Genomic DNA, 26,388 nt, shown 5'->3' on the forward strand with positions numbered 1-26,388 from the left:
GAGGTCAGGCTGGGACCACAGTGTGCATGTGAGGGCCGCGCCGGGAGGGCCAGGCACGCGGCCAGCTGCTCGCTCTGCAGCCCAGCCCCGTGGCCCAAGCCCAGAGCACCTCCTCAGCTTCGAGGCTGTGGGGGCCTTGGGGGCCTTGGGAGTGGCCTAAGGGGGACTGGGGCTGGGGCTGGCCAGAAACCCAGTGTGACAGATGCTCTGCCTCCTCTGCACATAGGTCAAGGAGACAACATTCTCTGTTCGCTACCAGGAAAAAGAAAGAGGGCAAGAAAGCTCAGACTCCGAAGTTACACTCAGAATTTATTTTTATTTCTCCAAAAGTTGTTTCTGTGTCTGATTCATGTAAAAAATCATGAGGCCTTCTTGCCTTTTCTGAGCATGCTGCATCCACAGCCAGTTCGCCCTGGACTCCGCGTCTCCATGAAAAAACAAGAGCTTTCTTCCAGAAAAGCTCAACTCCGAGTTGGGGTCCAGCTGCACGAGGCCTTCCCTGCTGGGCCCCCTCCCCGCGGCCTCTTCCCCAGCTGGCTGCCTCCTCTCCTTCACCTTCCAACAGTTGGGATCTTGTCAGAGACCTACGCCGGGGCAGTCGGACGTCTGCGGGGGCCCTTGCAGTGGGGGGCGATAAAGGACCGGATCCTCAGATCCGGACCACCTGAGCAGCCACACAGGGGCTCCGCCTCCCCTCGCCCTCCGCAGTCTGCCTCCTGAGGTAGAGTCGGCCAAAGGTGCCCCCCACCTGCCCTTTGGTGAGGCGCCCGGGGTTCACACAGACACAGCCGAGGATGTCCTGGGGAAGGGAGAAGACCGTGGGTTTGGGAAGGGACTGAGGTGGAAATGCTGGAATCATCTAACGGCTGGACCCCAAAGAGGGCTTTCTTTATCAAATGGAAACGTGGGCAACCAAATGCATCTTAAGTCAAAGAGGTTAACTTATGACTGGAAACCTCTTGAGTCTCTGAAACAGAACAAAGGTGACCTGGCAGGGAGACAGTCAGCTCCCAAACTTGGAGACAAACCCGATCTGTTTATTGTCTCCCACCAAGAAACAGAGTTTACCTCTCGATGTTGAACTGGGTCTGGTTTGCCAAGAGGGGGTTGGCGGGTGGATTCCCTGTGGGGACTGGGAGCCAATGCCCCATCCCCGGGTGGGCGGGGCCTCGGGTGGCAGAGATAATGACCCAAGCGCTTCCTCAGAGCTCTCAGGCTGAGCCCACTGGGAGGCACGGCAGAGTTGGGGGGGAGGGGGGAAGGCAAGTGCTGTGTGAAGGTCCTGCCACTCTGACGTGGCCCGGGGTGTTCTGGAACCACTGTTTGAGGGCCTTCCCACTTGCCTCCGGGGCTCCCAGGCGGGGCTGTCTGAGGAGAGCTGTTGACTTAAGCGTTTGACCGCAGACTTCTGTTCTCGTCCCACCACCTCCCCCAAAGAAACGAGGCCACCAGCCCCAGGAGTGGACCCCCAAAGACACAGGGCCGGCGGTCTGGAAGGGAAAGTCAAGGGCTGCTTCTGGCATTTCTGGGAAAAAGCAGAGTTCAAACTGACCTTCACAAAGTATCTCAGCTCTGACGGGATTATGAAGACATCTGGGGTGACAGGCAGCTGGGCGTAGGCGTAGAAATTCTCGTAGTCGATGGCCATGTCCTCCTGGGGAGGGTAGAGCGGGTAGTAGCTAGAGAGACGGAGAGAAACAGTCAGCGGCTGGCTCAGGGACACCCGTCCTGCTGGGTCCCCTCTCTGTCACTGACCCCAGGCTTTCACAGACCGTCTTTTCCTCCCCTCTCTGCATCAGGGGGACAGAAGGCGGGCTTGTCATCCAGGTGGAGCTCCCTGCTCACGGCCTGGGGAAGGCTCTCAGATCTCTCAGAGCTCCGTGCCCCCAAAGCGCTCCGTGGGGTCGGCTGTTCCGGCGAGCAAGCTCACCTTCTCTGGGTCAGGATGTGCTTGAGGATCCGGCTGAATCTGTCAGACGTTCCGGAAGAACTGGGGAAGGAAGAGAAGCAGGAAAGGGAATGTAGAACCTTGTCCTTCGGCTCCCGTTTCTCTTCAGGGAGGACTCGAGGATTTCATAGACTGGAGAGAAGCTCCACGGCCAAGGCTCGGTGACAAGAGGGTGGCTCCGGGGAAGATTAAAGACCCGCCCACAGATGGCTTGGTCTGTTCCCACATGAGAAAGGGAGCGGGACCCTAGGTGGAGGAGGGAGAGAGCAGGAGTCCCTGCGATCAAGACCAAGGCAGGCCATTAGCCAGCCCCGCATTGTGCAAGAGCACACAGTCTGTCCAGTGCGAGGTGAGCATGTAGTTCGGGTGACACTTGCACTTCCCACCTCAGCCAACGGGCACACACCCATCACACTGAGCATAGGAACTGCTTCACACCCCCGCCCATCGGTGGTGATGGGAGAGCTGACCTGCCGAACTAAACACCACACCCGGCTGGCTCTGGCTCCTTGCAGAGCGACATGCTGTTCTGAAAAGGCGAACACCCTTAGGAGCAAATTTACAGTCTGTCCTCCACAAACAGGGACACCCACTCTTGATTAGGTCACAAATGTGGGAAGGGAAGAAAAGTAGATGAACTTCTGTGGCTGTAAATTAAATGCAAAGACAGAAAGGATGTGGTTCTTTGGGGTCTCAAACACTGTAGAGACAAGTGGTGATAGAAACAATGTGTCAACCGCTCCCCTTGGGTACAGAGAAACTCAAATGGCCCAAGGGTTTGGCATAACGGACTCCTCGGTCAAGAATGTCAAGCAGCTGCTTGGCCAAGGAAAGGACCAGGATCCAGAGGGCCAGCCTCGCTGCCTGCTGGACAGGAACACACCTCTTACCTACTGATCTCCTCGGCCCCCATGTGGAACAGAACGTCTGTGGATGTCAAGCCAAAGATCACGCCGTTTATGGAGAAGCTGCAGGGCTCGGACAGGAAGTGGACTCGCTGAAATGGAAGAGAGTCGAGGCAAACCTTTGCCTACCAAAACTGGAAGCTTCTTCCTCATTAAAGTGGGGGGTCTCCAAGGGCTGGGGAGATCACTGAAAGGGGGGACCGAACCAACGCATAGTAAATTACAAACACATTTGTAAATTTACTACCCGTGGCCGAGTGGTTAAGTTCGCGCGTTCCGCTTCGGTGGCCCAGGGTTTTGCCAGTTCAGATCCCAGGTGCGGACATGGCACCGCTCGTCAGGCCATGCTGAGGCGGAGTCCCACATAGCACAACCAGAGGCACTCACAACTAGAATATACAACTATGTACTCGGGGGCTTTGGGGAGAAGAAGAAGAAAAAATAAATAAAATAAAAACTAAAAAAAAAAAAAAAAAAAAAAAAAAAAAGGAAGCCTAAGATTCAGGCCCTGAGCATGTCCTAAAAAGGCACCTCTGCCCTCGGGGACAGAGCTGGGTCACCTGTGGCACACTCACTCTGGCTGCCTGCTGCTCAAGGCGGGGGCGCTCGTACCTTTTTGTCCTCTTGAGGCAGCTCAGAGTAGCTGAAAGGTGGCTGTGGGTACACGGGCTCGTGGTGCACATCTCTCAGTGAGGGGACAAAGACGAGGTGGGAGCCGGAGCTACGTTGTCGAAATATCATCAGAAGGGGGAGAGAAATGAGTGCAGTTGAGTCAGAACAGCTGGATGCCAGATTGAGAATGTCAGAGCTTGGTATAAGACCTGATTTCCCGGGGAGAATTTCAGAATTGACCTCTTCCATGAAGACAGGTGCTATTTCCCAGGGGACCCCGTGAGTGAAGGACAATTTGTTCTGATTGACACACATCCTCCTCAGTGAGGCTCAGGTGGCCCAGGACATACTTCCTCCTGGCTCTGTGAGATTTCCACTGGCAAGTGGAAGGGGACTGTTGTTTGGTAGAAAAAGAGAAGAAACTGAGATAGAGAAAATCTAGAAAGACAAGGATGTGACCAAAGAATCAGAACCTCAGAGCCAGAGTTGAAACCAATGTTCTGATCCTCACACTTGGCCAACTGATGTGGCTATAGCCTTGGTTACAGGGTCTCCCTGGTGGGCTCCTTCCCGGGGAGGGTCTGGGCATGCTCAGTGGATCTGGGGACCGCCTTCATATTTAGAAGATCACACTGTGAGCTCCTGACTAACCAAGCACCGGGTCACAATCACAACAACGGAGGCAGAGACATCTTCGAGGGATGGGCAAACACAATTGGCTTCTCCCAGAGCCAGTCCCTTTCCTCTCACCTAGGGAAGAGGTGCCCTCAGTTTTTATTTCCCAGCAGACCGTCTTGCCAATACGAAAGAAATATTTAAGAGCAAGAGTAAAAGCAGAGAAGGCAGATGATTCCTTTGATGGAGGCAGGAAGAGAGTCTCTAGGGTTACAGCGTATAGTGAAGAGGAAACGGTTTATCCTCGGGGCACGGTTTATCCTCCCCAGCCACACGAAAGAGGAAAGGGAAAAAAGTCCTATTTCCTCGGTTCCCTCAGCTGTGGTTGGCAGAGTGGGGCCCATCATAAACCAAACAGGCATAAGGTGCTACTCTGGGGACATGGTTACAATCCACCAATAGCCCTCACTCCAGCTCCCTCTCTTGCTTAAAATGTGTGCCCTTCCTAGATGCAGGTACAGATATGTGGCTGCCTCTCATATGGGACAAAGGTAGTGGTGATTGTTGTCACACTTGTTACTTGTTTGTCATGCCTCTCAAAGTGTGAACTGAGACTCCTGCAGCAGAAAACCAGAATCTTGAGCCCAAAGGCACTTTGCACATTAGTTATAATCCCTCTGACACTGACAAGTTCACTATAATTACTCAAGTCTGCCAATTTGGGTGCTGGAGTCTGGCAAACAGGCCGAGGGTCGCCTGAATGGGACAGTCTGTGCTAAAGCTCCCAAGGGCTCTGTCTGTGATGGACACAAAGGGCAGACGTGCAACTGGCCACTGTGAAGAGAGAGATGTGCTCTGTTCCAGTGTGGGTGCCGGAAGAGCAATGGTTAAGGAGGAAACAGCCTCCTGCTCGTGGTTATAGACCGGCTGTAGGGGGAGGGATCTGAAAGAAAATTCCAACTATGCTGAGCATTGCACAACTTCATACATCGCGGTGGGAGGGTCCTCGTGGCCGCTCCCTCAAACGGGCCGAGAACTCGGCGGGCTCCGCTCAGCTCCTCGACGGAGGAGGCGCTTCCTCACTGGCTCTGGCTTTTACTGATAAATCAGCTGAATGCTCTGCATTTCTGACCTCTCGGGAATAAAAATAAATTCCCGCGTATATACTGTTTGGGGAAGGGTGGAGCAGCTCCCCTCCCACGAGGCACACACTGGGCGCAGATGAAAGTGCCTGGTGGTGCTGGGCGCTCACCCTGGGGAACAATGCCTGCTCTGTTCTTTGTTTGTACCACTGCTGTCAATACCACACGGGGTGAGGAACCAAAAACAGACCCCAATCTCAAATGGAGAGCACCCAGCCAGCGATGGAACGCGGCTACCCAGGCCCTGCCTGTCCCCGAGGAGCTCTGAGGGATGACAAACAGGGACACGAGTGCTGCTCCTGGTTCTTGGGGTCTGTCTCCTGAGGAGCCCCAGGCGCCCTCCAGGTCTGATGAGCTCGTTCAGGGTCACAACAAACCTGGGAGGCAGGAGGGAAGGTGCTGGTGTGGTCTGCACCAGAGGAAGGGAGAGAAGAAGGGCAGGTCCAGCCACCGGCCGCCACGGGTATCATGCAAGTCCCCCGACTCTGGCGTAGGTTAAGGGGCATTTGTTCCCAGTCCGCGAGGCCTAGCCTACTGGCCCTCACTAGAGGTTCGAGAAGGTAGTATTACCACTAATCGACTCTGGGATCAGTTCTCACGGCCAACAGGCGGAAGATTATACCTCATGTTTGAAAAACCACCTTTGTTATAGACTTGTTTTTAAAAGCTTAGCCTCAGGAGTGTTTGTTTTTTATGAGCTCAGCTCCAGGCCAGTAGATCCCAGAGGGGAAGTTCTGTCACCTATACCAATTTCTCCCAAACGCTGGCACCAGAGGAAAAGGGACAGGAAGAGAGGACGTCAGCTTCCTGAGTAACTTCACTGTAGTTGGAGACTTCCTGGAACACTGAAGTCTGGACTCTTTCTCTCAAATGAGAACCGCACGTCTCTTTCATCACCGCTGTGGCCTCTCAGAGTTCCTTCCCCTCGGCCTCTGGCAAGGAGTCAAGATCCCCACCCTCGCTGAGCTTCTCTCCACCAGGCTTGCTCCAGCCACTGCCGACGCCCCACGAGATGTGGGGAAGCACTGACTCAGGGAAGGACTTGGGCTCACCCCAAAACAATCACTCACACGACGCGATGGTTGGGGCCTCTTGGGATTCTGTGATGTAAGCCATCCTACACTTCTCAGAATCATCGGGAAGATTCCCAGGGAACACGAGTTATACCAAAGGGAGAGCGAAAAGGGAGGGAGTAAAGGAAGAGCAAGGGAGGGGCGACAGGGCACGCAGCCGCTCCTTTCAAGTATGTTTGTGTTTTACAAAGATGCCTGTTAACGCGGCGTCTGTGCACTTGAAGTTCAAGACTTCTGTCCGACCTCCACAGTTCAAAAGGATGAAAGGATCGGAACTGCCACTACGCTCGAACAGTTTCAGTTTCTTAATGGGGGGCCCTGGAGAAACCTAGGAAGCTTAAGCATTTTGAGTTCTGACCTTCGTGTCCCTTCGATGATTGTGCGTAGACATTGCTTGAAAACATCTTCAAACGGACTCGTCAGGAGACAGCTCTGTGAGAACAGAGAGCAGAGTTAGAGGGGAGGCGCTGGTGTGGCTCTCTGATCCAACGTTTGTGAGAGGACCCTAGGTGCCAGCGGCTGAGCTAGGAACCGCAGGAGATGCACCGATGAAAGAGACGCGGTCTCTGCCCCGAGAGCTGAGCCTAATCGGGGGCAGGAAAGGAGATGGAGAAGAAGCAATGCTCTCGAACATCAGCTGAGAGAAAGACTCAAAGGAAGCATCTGGAAATCCTTTCTGTGGAAGGTAAACTGTCCAGAGACAAAGGGCAGCTGTCCGGAGAAGAGCTGGTGTTTTATGCATCAAAGGACAGCAAGTCGGGGGTCCTCGCACAGAGGGCAGCAGCCAGATGAGGCACGGTCACATGCGCAGCTCCGTGACCCATGGGCACCTGCGTCTGTGCCAGTGTTCCTGTGCCTGAGCGTCAAGCATCACAAAGGAACATGAGGACTCATATATACGAATTTCCTCCCTCAGCTTTCCAAATGGCCTTGTATTCTGGTGAAACAAAGGCCTGAAATTCAGTATCTTTATCAAAAATGCCCTGCTACCACGTTTTTCTGATTTGCTACAGGGATCAATCTAGGTTTGTTGCAGAAGCAGGATAAACGCTGAGATATGAAAGTACCAGCAAGGGCTCAACTGAATGCAAGTTTCCAGTACCTCCCCCTCCCAACCCCGTCGCTTACCTCCACCTGCTCATGCTTAGCATCCAGGAAAGGTCCAAACTGCAAATAAGCCCGAGGGGAGAAACAAAGGTACCAGAAGAACAAATCAGAACCACACATGTCCCGGCGGCCTTCACAGAACCTCTCTTAGCAGTCATTTGCCCAGCGTCCCCTGCCCCTCCCAGGCTGCCTGTAGAGCCCGCGACGGTTACCAGATGGGTGGGGGCACCCAGCCTGTATCACAGGCAGAAGCACGTGAGCTGGACGGAGGGAGGCCACCAGGGTCCCACAACCAGTCGTATTGGCTCCTACAACCCTGGGCTTTCTTCTGCCCTTCTAAACCCCATGAGGGAAATCTGCCACCCACAGCAGGACAGTGAGCTTTAAAAAGAGATTAGTTCAGGGGCTGGAGCAACGAGACAGAGGCAAGGAGACTGCAAAATCAGTGAAGGGTGGGAAAAATGTTGGGCTTTTTGGGGTCAAGCGAAGGCCTGTAGACCATGCACTCCCCCCAAAGATGCAACTAAGAACTAAAAATATTTATATAAAGGAGGAGAGTCTGGCATGCTTCCTAAAGATGTAGAACCACGGTGGACCTTTTTCTAAGGCTGACTCCCCGGCGTCCCCACGCGAAGCGGCCCCAGGAGGGCTTCCTACCAGGACGCAGACGTCCGGCCGGTCGCGGTTGATGATTGCGATCAGGTCAAGCAGGGGCTCATACGTGATGCTGTCAGATGTGGTGTATGGCCCACAGGCCACCAGCACCATGCTTTGCTCAAAATCTAAGACAGAAAGGATCAGAGTGTTGATTAGAAGATCCTGGGATGGTGGTAAAAAAGGACAATTAGGGGAAAATGCCACAGGATTACATTAGTCAAGAGCCTCTTCATGTGTGCAACGCTGGGAATCCGAGATGAATGAGACCTCATTCCCATCCTCAAAGAACATTCCACCGGCTGGTACAGGCAGGTAAGTATGAGGATGCTGGCACACATGACAGGCGCTTTATTAGCAGTGCATAAGTGAGAGAGGGAAGCGGCCGGCAGGAGAGAACTGATCAGTGAGATGTGCCTTCTGTGGTGGTAAAATATATATAAAATAAAACTGACCACCTTAACCATTTTAAGTAAACATTTCAGTGGTATTAAATAGATTCCTAATGTTGTGCAGTCATCCCAGCACCCGGCTCCAGAAATCTTTTCATCTTGTAAAACTGAAACCGTCCCCATCAAACACTGACCTCCCATCCCCGCCAGCCCCCGGCGACCACCATTCACTGTCTGTCTCATGATTTTGACACTTCTAAGTATCTCATATAAGTGGAATCGTCCAGCATTTGTCCTTTTGTGACTGGTTCATCTCACTTTGCTTACACTTGTAAGGAGAATTTTCTGGGAGCAAGGGCAAGGCAGGCGCCTGGGGAGCGCTGAGATTTGAGGGCGTGGTGACAGGGAGTATCAGTGGTCCAGAGGGGCTGCAGAATGTGCTATCTGGGGAGTGCAGAAACACAGCCTGGGGCACAAGGCTGGACTGGAGGCGACTGGGACGGGGTGCAGGGGCGCCGTTGTTGCTGGGCCGCCCTCACGCACTGCCCTCTTCCTCACAGCGTCTGCTTTCCTTCTGGAGAAGCTGCCCGTCCTGCAAAAGGCAGTCTAGGGGGACTGGGAGTGAGGTGCACTGTCCTCCCCTAGACAAGACGCCAGCATGGGATCCAGTTTAAGCCATTCACCCTCTCCTCCTGGGTTCTGGAATCTCAAGGTGAACGACCCAACGACAGAAAAAAGGCTGGAGCCGACCTACTCCAGCAGAGGTGACCAGATGAGACGGTTGGGGAATTCCTGCTACCTGGAACCTGGAGTTGCTAGGTCCTCCTCCTGGTTCTAAGCCTGGATTTCTAGCCCTGTCCAGTCTGTGAGCCACCTGCATTCCCCCCAACAAATCCTCTTAGTCTTACGTTAGTCTGAACCAGTTTCTGCAGCTCACAACAACAGAATCCAAAGATCCCTGATTTTCCACGCAGCTGTGCCAGATTCCTACGGCTGCTGAAGCAAAGGCTCGCAAGCTTTGTGCTTTAAAACAATACACCTTCCTTATCGTACCGCTCTGGAGCTCTGAGTCCTAAAGTCAAGGGGCTGGCAGGGCTGCGTTCCCTCTGGAGGCTATAGGGGAGAATTGGTTCCTTGCCTTTCCTGACTTCCAGAGAGTGACCTGCATTCTTGGTTCACGGTCCCTCCTCCAGCTTCAAAGCCGGCAGCCTAACATGTCTAATCTCTGACTCTGATCCTCCGGCCTCCCTCTTACAAGGACCCTGTGATTACAGCGGACCCACCTGGATAACTCAGGCTACTCTCCCCACCTCAGAAGTCCCTTTTGCCATATAAAGTAACACATTCACAGGTTCCAGGGATCAGGGGCCATTACTCATCTACCAGAGCGGCAATACCACGAACCGAGAGAAAATTCAAGAAGAATAAGTTTCATGCGGTGCTGGGGAGGGGAGAAAGTTGAACTTGTTCTGAGGAGCCTACAGGAGATGCAAACCCCAGAGTAAACAGCAAGTGCAGGCAGGCACAGCCCACATCTTGTTCTGTGTCTCCCTGAGCACCGAGCCCCATACCTCGCACACAGGACATCTGGTAACAACCAACCCAGCTGCTTCCAAGGCTTCCTGGGCCCGCAGCTCAGGCCCTGGGCATCTCAGCCATGTCCGTGTCTTGTCATTACCCGGAGTTGATCTAATATCACCACTCTTACTGCCATAAACACATATTCTCTGAGACAACGTGCAATGTCATAAACTCCTAAATTTCCTTCCTGATTCCAGGCCGTCTCTAAGAACGACCTCACGCAACACAGTCATGCATGATGACGTTTCAGTCAACGCTGGACCGCTATCCGACAGCGGTCCCATAAGATTAGTACCATACAGCCGGGGGGGTGGTAGGCACCACCATCCAGGTTTGTGTAAGTGCACTCTGTAATGTTTGCACAACGACGAAATCGCCCAACAACGCATTTCTCAGAACGCATCCCCGTCATTAAGCGACGCATGACTGTATTAATGTGCATGGGGTGTTGACAGTATGCCAGCGTTGGCCATCGCATTGCTAAGCCTCAACAGTCTACTACTTTGCTCACAAAAATGCTTTGAATTATTTTGAAGCGAAGTTTGTTAAAATTTCCTTTTGTCTTTTCCCATCTAGATTTATTACCAAATAGAAATTTTCCTGATTATTTAATAAACTTTTTATTCTGGAATAACTTTAGCATTGTAGAAAAGTTGTAAAGATACTACAGAGCTCCTGTATGTACACCTGTCACCCAGCGTCCCCTAACGTTAACAGCTTACATGACTGTGGTACCTTTGTCAACGCTAAGGAAATAATGCTGGTACATTACTGTTAAATGGACGTCACTCATTTTCCCACTAATGTCCCTTTGCTCTTCCAAAATTTAATCCAGGATACCACATTGCACTTAAAGAAATTCTTTCTTAAACTGCTCCTGTCTTTCCTTTTTTCAAAGCAACGTTCAATACCTGTTAAACATTAATCTTTGAACAACAGGCGCCATGAAGTCAGAACCTGGTGAGAACACGGACAAAGCTGACTAGGCTCAGAGCCCTGCGTTCCACCAAAGGCCTGTGACCCCACCAATCTGCTGTCACCCTTAGCGCTCTGTCACTGTGCTCTCAAACAGCTTTGGAAGCTTTCTCGGGGCCTGAGGAACCGCACTCCTGGATCCTTGTCCACCACCCCATTGTTGGCAAAACAATGTTGGAACCAAAACTCACCTCTATCCTCTTCGGTGGGCTGAAGGAATGGAAGTGGCACACCCTTAAAAACAGGAGAAAAGCTAAACTGAGGTCTTGCCCCAGGCACAGCCTGAATGCAGGCTTGTCTGCAGGTGTGCGTGCGAGGATGGTGGCGGGGGGGTGAGAGAGAGGGAAGAAAGCCCCTAGGTTGGTTGTGCACCTTGAAGCTAAAAGCCCACAGAGCTGATGGTACCAGCCATTTTGCTCCACTGCTCAGAGTGGCAAAGAAACCCAGTAATGGGAGGTGACGGCTAAACTCAGAACACCCAGCATCCCTCTGGGAAAGGATGGGAGCACAGGGTTTCCGCTGCTTCTCCTCGCATCCTGTGAAAATCTGCGGAGGATTCCCGCCTAGAGCAGGGAGGGGGAAACCACGGCCCGGGGGCCAATCTGCCTCCCGCCTGTTTTCGTAAATAAAGCTCTCCCGGCACACAGCCACACTCGCTGGTTTACAGGTTGTCTCTGGCTGCTTTGGGCACAGATGAGTCATCGTGACTGAGACTGTAAGGGCCGCAAAGCCTAAAATATTTACTGTCTGGCCCTTTACAGAAAGTGTGCGAACCCATGACGCAGGGGTAAGTTCTCACTCTAGTGAGAGAGAATCAAGAAGCAAACAAACAAACTCTTAAAAAAGACCGGTTTCTAGGACAGACAGAACTGCCCATATTGGGCCTGCAGCAAACCAGGAGGGAAGGTGGGGGACCACTGTGGTACCTCGTAGAGTTTGGTGGCCACAAGTTTTCTACCAGTCGTGTTGATTCCTTCCATTATTACAACCTGAAAGACAAGATGCAAAAAGGATTGCAAAACAGGGGCGATAAATGAGGGCTGGAATAAATGATTCTGATATGGTCAAAAGTATCGTCTAGCTAGTCTCATTTTGTAATTGTAAACTTAAGGGTATTTGTCTAGAAAACAAATTAAGGGAGTTGCGTTAGCATAATAATGTTTTCCACAGATGATCTAACTTTTAAAACACACCCATGAGGGAAGAATTATTATTCCCATTTTACTGATGAGGACACTCTGGCTTAGAGAGGTTAAGTAACATAGCGATAGTCACACCTCATTTGGTGGAGCTAGGATGTGAACCAGGGCAGCAGGTCCCAGAGCCAGGTCAGGGCGTACAGGGGACAGTCAGAATCCCTACACCAGTGTCCGCTCTTGGGCCTGTGCTCCAGCCACACCTCATGGCATCAGAGGTGGAAAGCAGCTGGCTAGTGATGAAATGCTTATTCTTAAAGCCACAGCCCACCATACACACTAGAAACGGCATGGCTGCAAGCCCGTGGGGATTGGAATGCATCTCACCTGTCCAGGAAACAGAGAATATTCTTTGAGTTCAGATAAATCCACTGGAATTTGAGCGCCTGAGGAATGTTCCCGGTCCCCCTCAAGAATCACTGACTTACTGTTCAGCTTCCCGTTGCTGTCACAGCCAATCTGGCCCAGCAGAATGACAGGCTCCTACCGAAGGTGCAAGATAAGAACGACAGTCTTTGGGATAGGAGCTCAAAATCTGAAGTCAACGGAGTGAAGAGCAAAACAAACCCCAAACAACAATAAACATTTTTTGGTGGGGCACCATTTTGAGTCTGCGGTGACCACAAGCATCATCAGTGACTCTCGGGGGTGAGAACTCTTAAAGGGCATCTAGTCTGCCCACCCCTCAATGCTTGAGACCCCTAAGTGGCTGTCTAAGCTGGTGTATCTCTAGCGAAGGAGACCTTGCCCTCGCACCCCCACGGCTGCCCATGCATCTCTGGATAGCTCTGTTAATAACAGCTCACATTCATTGAGCTTACTAAGTACCAGGCTTGGTTCTAAAGGTTTACATGCATTAACTCATTTAATCTCACAACTGCGAGTGGAGACTATTGTTGTATCTGTTTTACAGATGAGAAAAATGAGCAATGGAAAAGTCAGATCGTTTAGTAAAGGTCAAACAGTGGGTGAAGCCTGGGTTGGAAGGTCGGAAGTTAGGCTCCAGAGCCATGACCTGATAACCACACACCACGCTGCCTCTTAACAGGAAGTTCTTGGCTAAACTGAGCTGAAATTTCTCTCCCCGTGGCTTCCTCTGTCCTGTTCCCACTCCTGGGGGCAAATTGAGGAAGCCTAATCCTTTCCTACAAGACCGTGCATCCCAGCCTCCCCTCCACTACTTCCTCCCAATTCCTCCAAAACCTCCTTATATCACGTGGTTTTGCATATCTTCCCCAACTGGTCATTCTTCTCTGAAAGCAAACATATGACAGAGGTACCTCACAGAATCTTCTAGAACACATCTCCTCTTCGATTAAAAAACGTTCTAGAGAGAAAGCACTGGAACATATGCCAGATTAAATCTTGATTTAAAGATATTACTGGCAGCAGTTGGTCCGTAACGACAGAGACCAACCTAGGGGAGAGACTGAGTCACTGTTTCTGGAAATCCTATCCCTGCTCTTGTCGTCATATCCTGACACTTGAACGCTTAGGGCCTTTGGTCTTTGCTTATGTGCAAGACCCTCATCCAAGTGCAAAGAAAATGACTCTCTCTGGTCACCAAACCAGAGAGCACTTATAAGTCTTTCTTCAGAAGGACCCATTTTACCAAATTCAACCAAGACAGATGTTTTAACTAGAACCCAGACAAGACGTGAAAAAAGGAAGCAAGAGGATGCCTTTCTACCATCGATTTAAAAAGACAACAGTAATTCGGAAGGACTATTAGAAGAACTCTTACTTGTGCTGGGGCTAGAACAGGAGTGAAAGCCTCAATCTTGTAATGTTCCTTGAGTTCACTGCCAAGTTCTTCTATCCTACAGGTCAGAACTGAAATCCCAGGGGGGGAAAGCGTGTTTCAGACATTTCACTTGCCAAGAAGAGAAAATACAGCACCTTGTAAAACAGTACAGTCAGTCACCTTCCAGAAGCAGGAAGGGTGCTGAGGACATCTGGCTGATTTGTACTCTCTAAAGCCCCAGCCGACTTCCCAGCATGTGGGGGCTGAATCTGGCCTTCCATTTGGCCACAGGGGACCCCTGGATGGCACAATCCCAGAGAGCCAACACGGACCCCACCCTCCGGCCTTCCTTTTACTCAGGTTGTCGATGAGATTTACGGAAGTCAAGCCCACCCTAGAGAGTGTCCAGTTCTTCAGGAAGAAACCATAAATGTCCTCACTTCCCTCTGTACTTGAATCGGCTTCCCTTACATAGTTCGAGCGGTTGTTACTCAGCGATGGTTATGTGCTTCTTCTTTAGCAAAGTGATGTGACCTGGCAGAATCACTCGGAGCATCACCTCCTGTCCCTTCACTAACTGGGGCATCTGGAGGACATCTACCAACTTCTATTCAAAGGCTACCTCGGAGCTCGTTCCACCAGCCCTAGCTGAAGCTTCGTGACTTACTCTAAACCCTTCCAGCTGGTTTTGTAGCCTCCAGAATTTGAAAGGGACAAATAATTACCTTCTCGAATGTCTGGGAGCTTCTGAAACATCGATTTGTAGCTCCCGGTGAGGGACTCTGGACACCCCACGACCTTCAAGCTGATGTTGCCGGCTCCTCCTCTCCCGGACCACGACATTCCCTGTGCCGAGCCAAAGGAGGTGACCACTTCTCCCCGGTTATTTCTCGAGTTGTACTTCTGAGAAGGAGTAGCACTAATTGGAGGCAAAACAGATTAACATGACTGTATTCATATCTAAAGGGAGAGAGGAATAAAATGAGGTTACCTCTTAGAAATGGGGATTGAAGAAATGTCAAGCTGGCCTTGAATTTTATAAATCTAATCAGCTTAATGGGGTTGGACATCCCAGACCTGAAAGGAATTTCAGGAATGAGGGGCTGAGGAATACCAGGCTGAGGAATAGCAAATGTGTTTAGAGAAGTTTCGAGACAGAGACATATTTAAAAGGTCGTTCTCTTGGCTTAAAACTAAACAAAGCAAAACAAAACCCAAACTCTGAATTGATTACAAAGCAAGCTTCAAGTACCATTTTCTTTTCTTTCTTATGAATTTTGAGTATTTACTGGAACGTCACCAGAGCCTGGAACTGTGGACAAGCCAAAAGCCGCTGTGCATATATACAATAGCTCACAATACAGTGTAAAGTAGAAAGAACAAGGAAATGAAGTTAAATGAAATTAAGCAGACTTCCTAGTGTCCATGGCGGTGGAGATGTAATGAATTCAGTGAGCTGGGGGGCAAGCATTTCCATTCTCCGGGGCTCAACTGTCATGTTCTCCTGTTTCCACTGGCTGACTGGTAAATTACACCTCCAGGAACACTCAGATGTTGCTATCTGCTTAGAACAGTGAGGGCTTCTAATCCTTTGCTGTGAATGCAACTTACAGAGAGGGCTATTTAAAACAGGCTTCCTTTAATGCACCCAAACCTCCCAGGAACCAGTTTTGTGTGGGCACCATCACCCTCGTGCCATCGTCCTTCTTCCCACAGAGAGGCTACAGAAAATGAGCTCAATTAATTCTCTCTCTCTCCAATGCAGCCTCTACCTGAATAATTTACAAGTTACTTTCATAAATTACAAAGCCACCTTCTGATGTCAGCTTTATTAGTGTGCGTTTAAAAATGATGAGGCAGCCTATCGCCAACTTCCCCAGGCTCCGCTCCACTAAGCCCCGTGGGACATCCATTACAGCCGGCCCTTAACTCGATGAGCCGCTCACACGAGGTCAGCTGTAAACACATCCACAGCTTTCAAAGCATGGCATGTTTAGGGAACATCCTGCTGTAATAGGCCTGGCACACCTGTGAGAACCATCTCTATCCACCAGGTTTCAAAGATGCCCTTCTAAGTCTAGAAAGCTCGTTTCCAAAAACAGTTTGAGAACTCCCCAAAGCAGGAGTGGACCAATTAAAGTCAAATTGTCCTTCAGAATCCAATGACCACTCATCCTGGAGGATTGCTATCATCTCCTTATGAAAGCGATGGAGCTGAAAAAGCTTGAGCTCTGCTTAGTCTAGAAGAAGCGATCCACAGTCGAGGTGGTGACCCCTGGCATTAGTATTTCCCTAAATGGTTAACAGTACTCTTCCTTCGCCTCATCCTGACGTGGCAGCACCTAAAAACCTTTCCTCTACTCAGCAGAGCCCTCGCCTGTGGAACTCTCTAATATGAGACGTGTCATTTACGGATTTCAAAAAACCACGTGGCATCGTTGTGGATTTACGTGCAGAGGTGGCGGCAGGGATAAAACACCAAGTCAGTCAGTGTGGATTCACAGCGACAAGAAAACCCTCAGAAACTAGCTGTAACCCGAGCGAGGAACAATAAACACGTTGTGCAACATTATGAACAAAGATACGTGCTTTTCATTTTAAAAAATAAATACTTTAGATTAAAAAAAAAAAACAAAAAGGAGAAACCCAACAACACACCAACTAACAGAAACAGGTGAAAACCTATTTGCCTCTACTGGTAAGACTGAGGACTCCCAGACTTCTGAATAGACAAGTTGTTTTCAGTAGAAGATATCAGTTCCTGATCTAGGAAACGAGCCCCAGAAAAGTGAGTGGAAAGTGAGCTTCCCTAATTACCATAGAAACAGTAATTTTCCACACTGGAAGAGAAGGCAGGAGGGAGAGAGCACTCGACTTTCCAGCCAGTCATGCCGAGGTATCATGTGCACACATTCAAAAGTCACTCTGTCGTCAGTCTCTGCCAGGTAACCGGAAAAAGGGGAGGGCAGCCTGCTTTCTGGCAGCTGAATTCACTCTGATCCATACCTCGGAGAGAAGCTCGACGGTGAGAGGAGCTGGTGGGGGCTCCGAGCAGACACCCTCCTTTTTGTTAGGGAGGATTCTGGGGTGATGACAGCTCGCTTCTGAGAACCCTAGAAACAAAACGGGAAACGAAATCCCAGTCACTCAAGACTCCAGTTGCCAATTAAGTGTACAATTTCTCAGGAAGAAAGGGGGAACAGTGCCCAAATGGAGGGCGTGAGGTCGGATTCAGTTGGTTCTCTTCCTCAGGCCCCATCTTCCACGCATAATCCCACAGAGAAATCTTCAGCAGCTGTAACCCAACATTCACCAAAAAGGATTGAAAAGCAGGTAACTGTCCTGTCAAATCGTTCCTGCAGCCCCTTCCTTTCCCTGCTTCTCTCTGCTTTAGAGAGAGTGTGGGTTTTGCCTACAGTTTTGACCTGCACGGACACATTTCCTGAGAAGGGACGGGACCATGATTCCCTGGTCACAAACTCTGATTTGTAATTTTGGCAAATTTACCTACCACATATTTTCAAAATTAAAGAAGGGAATGATTCCAGGCAGATAACACGGTTGAGCGCATACTTGGAGAGTGACCAGCAAACACCTCAGTGAGGGTCACTTCTGCTTTCTGGTTTTTGCTCATCAACAAGAATCCACAGATATGCCCAGGATGGAGGAGGACACCCACAGCTCAGAGATCTACTGTTCCCCAAAGTCTCGGATAACTGACTGTGGCAGAGCAAAGACAAAATCCTTGCCCGGACTGCAACCAGGACGCCGGCTGGTCTGCAGAGCTTTCCCTGCTCTTGGGCTCCCCCTGGCTGCGTAGGTCGGTTATGCCACCAAAGCGGCCTCTTGGCCACGACTGCGGGAGATTCAAAACCATCTTTAAGCAGTTGGAAGGGAAACTGGATTTACACGAGACTCCTATGCCACCACTCTTAGACAATAGCTACTTTTTAATATTTCTTTTTAGTATTATAACATTTTTCCAATTCAAAAATTCTAATAGTTACAAATTCTAATAGTTACAATCTTAGTTTTAATATAAACCTTTGCTTAAGTGTTACATATACTGATTTTTTGGTTCTATATTAATTATGAGCATTTTCCCACATTGTCACAATCTTTATCCTTTACAGTAGCTGTGTTGATTAAATTGATATATAATAATTTACACTATTACTACATTACTACTTCTCTACTGCTGGACGTATAGGCTCCTTGTAATTTTGGGTGACTATAAATATAAATAATGCTGAGATGCCCATCTTCACGCATCTAACATTCCCAATAACAATCCAAATAATTTGGATTGTTTCCTTAGGAGAGATTCGTACTAGGGAGAATTATTGGGCCAAAGGATGGAAAAGATTTTATGGTTTTGATAAATTTTCTCAAATGATTCTCCCAAAAAGACGCTTCTAATATCCAGTGGGCCAGAGAACCCTCGGGCCCATGTTGGGAGGGGTATCTGCAGAGAAAGAGTCTGTCTCCCAGGACTCGGCAAGATGATGGTGCTCTGGGACCCGTGCGGTCTCGGGCGCTATCCACAGCCTCGCGGGGAAACCTGATGGTCAACAAGCCAACTGCAGTCACGCTCCCTGGGGATGTGCTCCCTCTAACCAAGCTCACGAGACCCATGATTAATACCACACGCCAGCTTATTCATTCGTAATGAGAAACACAGTCACCGAACGGACCAAATTCTCACATGCTGGGGAAACACATTCTCACACCACACAGAAACAAACTATGGCCACGGATGCCAGCTTACTAATTTACCAGAAATATAATGCCAGTGGCATGGGAACTTCAAATCTTCAGATTCTCTTTTTTCACATGGAAAGCCAAGTTAGAACCAGAAGATTTACACGGGGAGGATGGAGACAAAAGATGAGCTGCCGATTGCATACGTCAAATATTTCATGGTGATAAGCTAAGGCCGCTGACACATTCATCTCTGTAAGAGGGACACCTGCCCCTGAGACCTGACAAGGCTCGGGCAACCTCACCGTGGCACTGTTTGTTGGGAAAGGCCATTGGCATGACTCTTATCATGCTGCCACTGATGCCTGGCCTAACGACGACGGAGCAGTTTCCTCGTGATGGGTACCGTTCTGAGCATTTTACAAATCTCTAGCCCGGACCCATACTGCGTCTCCTCTGAACTCCAGACACATATTTCAAATTGTTTGCTCCTTTCAATCCCACTCACTTAGCTCTGACTCCCTGGCCACAAACTTTGATTCGTAATCGAGCCACCTAAGTACTTCTGTAGCAGGAATGGGGTGTCCTCAATAAGGTGTTTCAGTCATTGGAAGGGTCTATACTTCCACAGTAAATTTGCATCTGATTTATGCATCAGTCTACTGAGAGCTGGGTTACCATGAGTCAGTCCCCAAGAATATGATCAACCCTGGACAGTCAAATCAGATAAATTCTGGAGCTGTGAAGTTGTCAATCAGATCGACATTGTGGTAGTCCCACCAGGTATTGCAATTCTGCTTGATCCTACCTAGAGAGCCAACCAATTGCCCTTATTAGGAAGGTCTGTCCTTCAACAACTATTAACGTGCCAGGCACTGGGAAAACAGAAGTGAATAAGGCAACATTTCTGGCGTCAAGGAGCTTCCATTCTAATGCAGGGAGACAGATGAAAACACAGAACATATAAGACGTCTCATGATATTAAGTTCTGTTGAGAAAAATAAAGCAAAATAAGAAAGTGAAGGAAGGAGAGAGGAGGGGGTTGCTATTTTAGACAGATTTGTTCCCTCTGACGGGGACTGACAAGGTGGGCACATGTTCGGTGTGTTTGAAGAAAAGCAAGGAGACAGAGTAAGGACGAAAGTGGAAGGAGGACAGACGGAGCAGGGCCAGCTCAGATAGAGCCTCAGACTCCCTGGTCCAGACTCTGAATATTACCAGGGAAGATGGACAGCCAGGGAGAGCCGTGAGCAACACAAACCTGGCCTGCCTTTCATTTGCAAGGAGCACTCTGGCTGCTGTCTGGAGAATCGATCAGAGGTGGGCAAGACAGAAAGAAGCCAGGGTACCAGTTAGGCTGCCCCACTCATGCAGAAGGAGACGACGGCGCTGGGGACATGGTGGTGGCAGCGAAAGGTGATGAGAGGGCCTGGATGCTGAAAAGAGGCCCAACAGGACCAGCATATACGTTGGATGTGGGGTGTGAGAGAACAGGACGATTCGAGGTCTCCAAGGGTCCCAGCCTGAGCACTGGAAGAACGGAGGTGTCTTTACAGAGATGCAGATTCTAGGAAAGGACCACTTTAAGGTGAAAATCAAGTGTTCATTTTATAATCTCTCCAACTTCAATAAGCTAAGGGAACTCTCATTCTTCCCTTTAATATTATGCGCACCTGGTTTTGGTTAGCACCTTCATAGGGCACATTTTTAGCTTTCCTGCTCTCCATGGGCACACCTAAACTGCTTACCTTCTTTCTCATGTCATTTACTTTGAAAAGTTAAGGCTTACGCCATGTATATGGGTTTCCATAAGTTTATTCTGCATAAGGAGTAACCATTATTACTGAGCGCTTCCTGGCCCTTGACCTATTCATTTTATCTTCAAGCCCTCCTGGGAGCTTCTTGAGAGCATAGCCGGTCCACGCCTGTTTCATTCCCCACCGTTTGCCCAGTGTCTGGTACAGCACCTGGCCATAGTAGCTGCTCACCAAACCAACAAACGAATCCTGATTTTATAGCTAAGGAAACCACGGCTCAGAGAGAGAAAACAACTCACCCAAGATCACCGAGGCCTTCTGACTCAGCCTTTGAGGGCAATGCTTTTCCTCTCCCCTACCCTACTTCTCACACTGGGGCCCAACGTCAGAACTGCTATTCAATTAATGATCTCCACTTGATACAAAACTACGCAACCATTAAAAAGAGAAATTGTGGAGAAAGTGTATTTATAGAAATCTTATGATATGTTAACTGAGAAAAGCAGGATATGTGTTCACAGGACGGCTGTGACGTAAAAACATCTACGCAGGGGCTGGCCCTGTGGCCGAGTGGTTAAGTTCGTGCGCTCTGCTTTGGCGGCCCAGGGTTTCGCCGGTTCAGATCCTGGGTGCAGACACGGCGCCGCTCATCAGGCCATGCTGGGGCGGTGTCCCACATGCCACAGCTAGAAGGACCCACAACTAAAAATATACAACCATGGAAAAATAAAATCTTAAAGAAAAAAATAATCCACAAATAAAGGGCGACTTTGCAAGGGGAGTGTGGTGCATTCTGGGGGCTACAAGCAGTTTAAAAAAACCCAAAAAGCAAAAAAACATTTACACATATGATCGGAAAGGACGACACATAAGTGAAATATAGTCGCAACTGTATGAGTGGTTAATTTTCTCCCTCAGAACTTGAAATGCTGTGATAATATTTTTAGAATAAAGAAAAAAAAAATCCTACTTGTAGAATGCAATTTCCAAACACGATATGCTCACCTTAGAGGGTGTGGTATAAGAGTTCAAGAGGGTCTCCTCTTCTTCCTCCACTTCAATTCTAAAAACACTGGTTAAGAAAAACAATAAACTGGGCCAGCCCTGACAGCCTAGTGGTTAAGTCTGATGTGCTCTCCTTTGGTGGCCTGGGTTAGGTTTCTGGGCATGGATGTATGCCACTCATCTATCAGTGGCCATGCTGTGACAGGGGCTCACATACAAAATTGAGGAAGACTGACAACAGCTGTTAGGTGAGGGCAAATCTTCCTCAGCAAAAAAAAAAAAAAAAAAAAAAGAGCAAAACAATAAACTTCCACCCAAAATCTAAGACAAGGACTGATTAAATAAGAAATCTGAATATTAGGTACTTTTTATTATTTGTTTTTAAGTTACACATGGAACTCTAGAAAAATTATAAAATATGACATGTGGCTTGATGCAATGACCTTCCACAGAAAAGGATACAGCTCTTGTATGGAAACGATGTCTCTTGCTCCCGCATGGCCACTGTCCTTGGAGGCACTGTGCCGGGCTTTGGACAATCTTTTGCTCAGAAACTGAGGAATAAAAGATAACAAATATATTATTCCATAGGCAAGTAATAGAGGAGGTATGTTCCACAGCCATGAGGTAATAACAGGCATCTGAAATATAATCAAAGATATCAAATCCTCAAAGTAAGAATTAAGAGATGCACACGCTAGGCTAAAAATACTTATCCTGTGACTGTTTCTCTACAACACATAACAATTCTAATAATAACGCCAATTATTTCTTGAAGACCTACCACCTGCTGGGCACAGTTTTAGGTGATTTATATCCATTCTCATTTCATTATTACAATAATCATAAAAAATATGGATTACTAGAAACATTGACAGGAGGGAAACTGAGGCCCAGAGACGTTAAGTAGCTTCCCCAAGCTCCCACTGGGACTGGAATCCAGGCCTGAGATTCCAAAGCCCACTGTCTTCTCACGATATCACACCGCCTCCCCTACAGAACAGAAATGGCGAATTCTATCATTCGATCGCTCACATTTTGTTCTTACCTCATGCTCAAAAGAGTTCAGGGTCTCTGAGGTAATGTTAGCTTTATGTGTGCTGGTGCAGAAGGCAATCAGCTCATCCACCATCTCCTCCTCTTTCTGTCCATAGTAGACGCACAGCTCTAACACTGTGGGAGGAAAATTGCACATGTGAGAACTTAGTTTATTTTTTGAAAAGAGAAAATAATCCTCTATTTCTTCAATCAATATTTATTCAGCCCTACTAGTGCCAGGCACTGTCCTAGGCACGAGAACACAAAAGTGACCAAAACAGAGAAGAATCCTTGTTTTCATGAAGCTTACTAGTGGGGGGAGACGGAAAACAAAGAAATAAGTAAAACAGGTATGTTAGATGGCTAAATGTGCTATGTAGGAAAATAAAGCTCGGAAAGGGATCAGAGAGTTGGGGGAGGGGGTGGCCATTTTAAAGACAGTGATTAGGGAAGAAGGCTGCATCGAGAAGGGGATATCTGAGTAAAGACCTGAAGGACGAAGGGAGTCATGCAGCGTGTAGGGGAAGAGCTTTCAGGCAGAGATCCTGAGGGAGAAGCAAGAGGCCACTGTGGCTGGAATGCGGCGAGGAAGGAGCCAGAAGATGAGTCGAAGGGGTAAAGGGGGTGCAGATTGTGGGCCACTGTGATTACCCCGGTTGGTACTCAGTCTGAGCAAGTTGGGAAATTACTAGAGGGTCTGAACAGAACCGTAACATGATCTGAAGGGGACAACGGCAGAATCAGGGGGACCAATTAAGAGAATCGTGGCAAAATCCAGGTGAGAGGTGAGGGTAGCTTGGCTCAAGGCGGAGGCAGTGGAGGGGGGAGAAGTGGCTGGACTCTGGAAGGGATACACCCTGAAGGTAAAGCCAGTGGGATCTGCTGACGTGAAGTGTGAAGGAAGACAGGAGTCAAGGACGATGCTGGCGGGTTTTGCCTGAGCACCTGGAAGGGTGGAGCTGCTGCTAACTGAGGTGAGGAAGACAGCCCGAAGAGCTACTCTGAGGAGACGGAAGAGACACTAAGAACTGAGTTTTAGACACGCAGAGTTCGAGATGCCAATGAGACATCCAACTGGAGACGTCAAGTAGCCAGATGGACAGACCAGCCTGCGGTTCAGGCAAGAGGTCTGGGATAAGATATAGATTTGGGACTCCTCGGCAAAGACATAGGATGTAAAGCCATGAGACCAGGTGAGATCACCAAGGGAGCAAGTGTATCTTGAGGCTCAGGATGAGGCTGAATCTGCACAGCCTGAGAAGTGGTGACAAGCAAGGCAGGACAACTAGGAGTAGTGTTCGAGAAGTGAAGAGAAAAACGTGCTTTAAAGAGCAGGACATGATGAATGGCGTCAATGTTGCTGATCAGTCAAGATGAGGACTGAAAGTTCGCCACTGACTTTATCCAGTGAAGGTCATTGGTGACCTTGAGAAGGGCAGTTTCAGTGAAGTGGTGGGGATGAAAAACCCACAGAAATGGGTTTAAGGAGGAAAAATTTGAAGATAGCAAGTACAGGCAAGCCTTTGGAGGAGGTCTGCTGTAATTAAGGAGAGAACTGGAGTGGGAAGTGGGGTCCACAGAGTATTTTAAAGGCGGGAGTAAGAACCACATTTCTATGCTGTTAGGGAAAAAAATCTTATAGAGAGGAAAATAGTAAATCTGTAAGAAGGGAGAATTACCAGAGTGATGTCCTTAGGAAGATGAGAAGGAATGGGTTTTAGGACTCAAGTGGAGGGTTTGGCTTTTGCAAAGAATATGGAGAATTTATTCCCTGTAATAGGAAGAAAGGCGCAATATATGGCACAGATACAGGTAGGTGGCAAGAAGTAACGGTGATAGCTTATGGAAGTTTTCTAATTGCTTCTATTTTGTCAGTGAAACAGGAAGTAAGTTGATCAGCCGAGAGTGAGAGCGGGACAGAAGGATGTCAAAGGAGAAGAATGTGGAAAAGAATCATCTAGAAGATTCAGAGTGAAAAGACCAGAAAAATACGGTATGATTGTCGGGCAATATCCAAGTCCCATTGAGGGTGGTGATTATGAATTCAAAATCTAGAATTCCGGTGCCACTGCCAATGTCGGTCCTATGTGAGATGGAAGCAACAGGCATCTTGGACTGAAGCCTTCACAAACTGGGTTCACACAACTAATTCCTCTTGTTTTGATTTTAGGCTCACTGAATAAATTTCTGACTATGATTGGGCTTCTCGTTTAAGTTTCCTTTTAGGAAGAGAATGCACTGGGCATCAGAACTTGAAGTATTTTGATCTCTCATGAGAAATTAACTGTTTGCATTCTGGTTTTATATATTAAAAAAGAAGTTCAAACTTGATGAACAGTTAAGGCAGGTGCACATTTATCCTGATTCTAAAGCTGAGAAGTTCCACGTCTCCCAGGACTTTGCTTCCAACAACTCCTTACGCTGCCCCAGAGCCTGGCTAATAGGACTGGACTCCGGGACAGGAGATGTGGGTTCACAGACCAGCTCAGCCTCTTATCTCCTTGTGTGTTTCTCCATCTGTAAACAGCTCACAAGCTCCCTAAAGTTCCTTCCAAAGCTGAAATTCAATTTTAGGAACCCACCCCAAGGGCCTCCTATTTGCACAGACCACCCACAGCTCTGATAAGAAGCGATGGATTAGCAGAAGTTTAGGGACAGGCTGCAAAGCGAGGAGCAGGAGTAAAAAGCTCCATTTCAAAATCCCAACACCTCTTGCTCTGTTATGAGGCTTAATTTCCCAACTCTGGAGATGCCGCCAGGTCTGTTGTGAACCTGGCACGTCCGAATCCCACCCTTTCTGGAACTGCGTTGACTTCAAATCGTGCCTCGTCTTCTTATCTTTGACTTGGGATCCAAGCAGCACCCCGTGAGCATTCAAAGCCCCCACATCCCTAATCCCAAAACCCAGTTTGACCGCTCATCTCGCACACACCGAGTCCGACCTAGGGGAGGTGAAAGGTGGAAGCGCTCCCCTCTGGGTTCTAGGCGCTGGGAACACGGAGCGAGAGCGTGGACCCGGGCTAGGGGTCCGGGAGGGGGCGAGGGACTCACATTTCTCGATGAGCTCCTCCTCGCAGTCCTGGCCGAAGATCTGCAACTCCTCCAGCAGGCGCTGGGCCGACACGGCCATGGCGACCCAGTTGGGGGCCGGGCCCAGCCAGCTCCAACCCGAGTCCAAGAAATCACGGGAGTGGAGATCGATGAGCACGACGAGGTCCCTCTGATCTTTGCAACCTCCGGGGGACCAAGACAGAAGGTGACCAAATGGCCCAAGACCTCAAGCGACCAGAAGGCCCAGCCGTCAGTCACGGAGAAACACTTTTTTTTTTTAGTGTGGAGGAAGCCCCCAAACGCCCGAAGGACGGGAGCAGAAATCTCGGGAAGTCGCTCCCCTGGGAGAACGTCCTGGTTCCTAAAAGCTACCGCTGAGCATCTCAATGACGGGAACAGAATAGATCAGCAAAGAAAAACCCGCCAAATGGTTTGCGCAGCGCGCGCATGCGCGAGATGCGGGTTTAAGCCCACCCCTTCCCCTCCGCTTCCTTCTCAGGGTTTCCGACTCCGCGCGCGCACGCGCGTCTGAGGGCGCGTGCGCACAAACGCTGACACGCCCGCTCCCGCGCCTGCGCCTAGCAGTCTGCTTGCCCGGCGGCTGCGCAGTTGTCTCCAAAGGGCGCGAAAACAGCGCTGGGGCGCGCGGCGTCCGTGGCTGCGCGTGCCGAAATCGCGTTTCTCCACCGCCTGTTTTGCAGGTACCGCCTGCCAGGCGAAGCTCCGTGACGCACGTTCGTCGTCCTTCGGTCGTGTGCCTGGGTGCGCAGGCGCTGTCCTGTACACGCCCGCGAACGTCCCGAACGTTCTGTGCTCAACGCGCGAGGGGAAGAGCGTGTCGTCCCTTCTCTGTCACCCTCGTGATCTCTGCGCTCGGCGTGCCCTCGATTCA

General features: G+C 49.4%; 1 protein-coding gene across 2 annotated transcripts; it reads right to left on the bottom strand.

Moving 5' to 3' along the window:
* Positions 1-296: 296 nt before the first annotated feature.
* Positions 297-25,952, bottom strand: POLA2 (DNA polymerase alpha 2, accessory subunit). Of its 2 annotated transcripts, XM_046644628.1 has the most exons (18): positions 25,497-25,952; positions 22,456-22,580; positions 21,870-21,961; positions 21,408-21,465; positions 16,951-17,057; positions 14,670-14,863; positions 13,945-14,033; positions 12,528-12,683; positions 11,931-11,993; positions 11,196-11,238; positions 8,060-8,184; positions 7,424-7,462; positions 6,654-6,727; positions 3,466-3,574; positions 2,839-2,945; positions 1,931-1,990; positions 1,553-1,679; positions 297-799 (listed from the first exon to the last, which is right to left on the bottom strand). In XM_046644628.1, the coding sequence occupies exons 1-18, from the start codon at positions 25,573-25,575 to the stop codon at positions 650-652; spliced, it is 1,797 nt and encodes a 598-aa protein (XP_046500584.1). In that variant the 5' UTR covers positions 25,576-25,952; the 3' UTR covers positions 297-649. The 2 variants fall into 2 exon arrangements, with proteins under 2 accessions (XP_046500584.1, XP_046500585.1); XM_046644629.1 differs by lacking the exon at positions 12,528-12,683.
* Between the last annotated feature and the right edge of the window lie 436 nt (positions 25,953-26,388).

This window comes from Equus quagga, chromosome 17, assembly GCF_021613505.1.
Source record: "Equus quagga isolate Etosha38 chromosome 17, UCLA_HA_Equagga_1.0, whole genome shotgun sequence".
NCBI lineage: Eukaryota > Metazoa > Chordata > Mammalia > Perissodactyla > Equidae > Equus > Equus quagga.

What these genes read in the sequence shown, in the direction of transcription:
- POLA2 (XM_046644628.1), bottom strand. Translation starts at nt 25,575, where the DNA reads ATGGCCGTGTCGGCCCAGCGCCTGCTGGAGGAGTTGCAGATCTTCGGC. An exon ending in GGGGCCGAGGAGATCAGTAG is followed by an intron (nt 1,991 to 2,838) that starts GTAAGAGGTGTG and finishes TTCCTTCCCCAG; the next exon opens with TTCTTCCGGAACGTCTGACA. An exon ending in CACATCCTGACCCAGAGAAG is followed by an intron (nt 1,680 to 1,930) that starts GTGAGCTTGCTC and finishes CCGTCTCTCTAG; the next exon opens with CTACTACCCGCTCTACCCTC.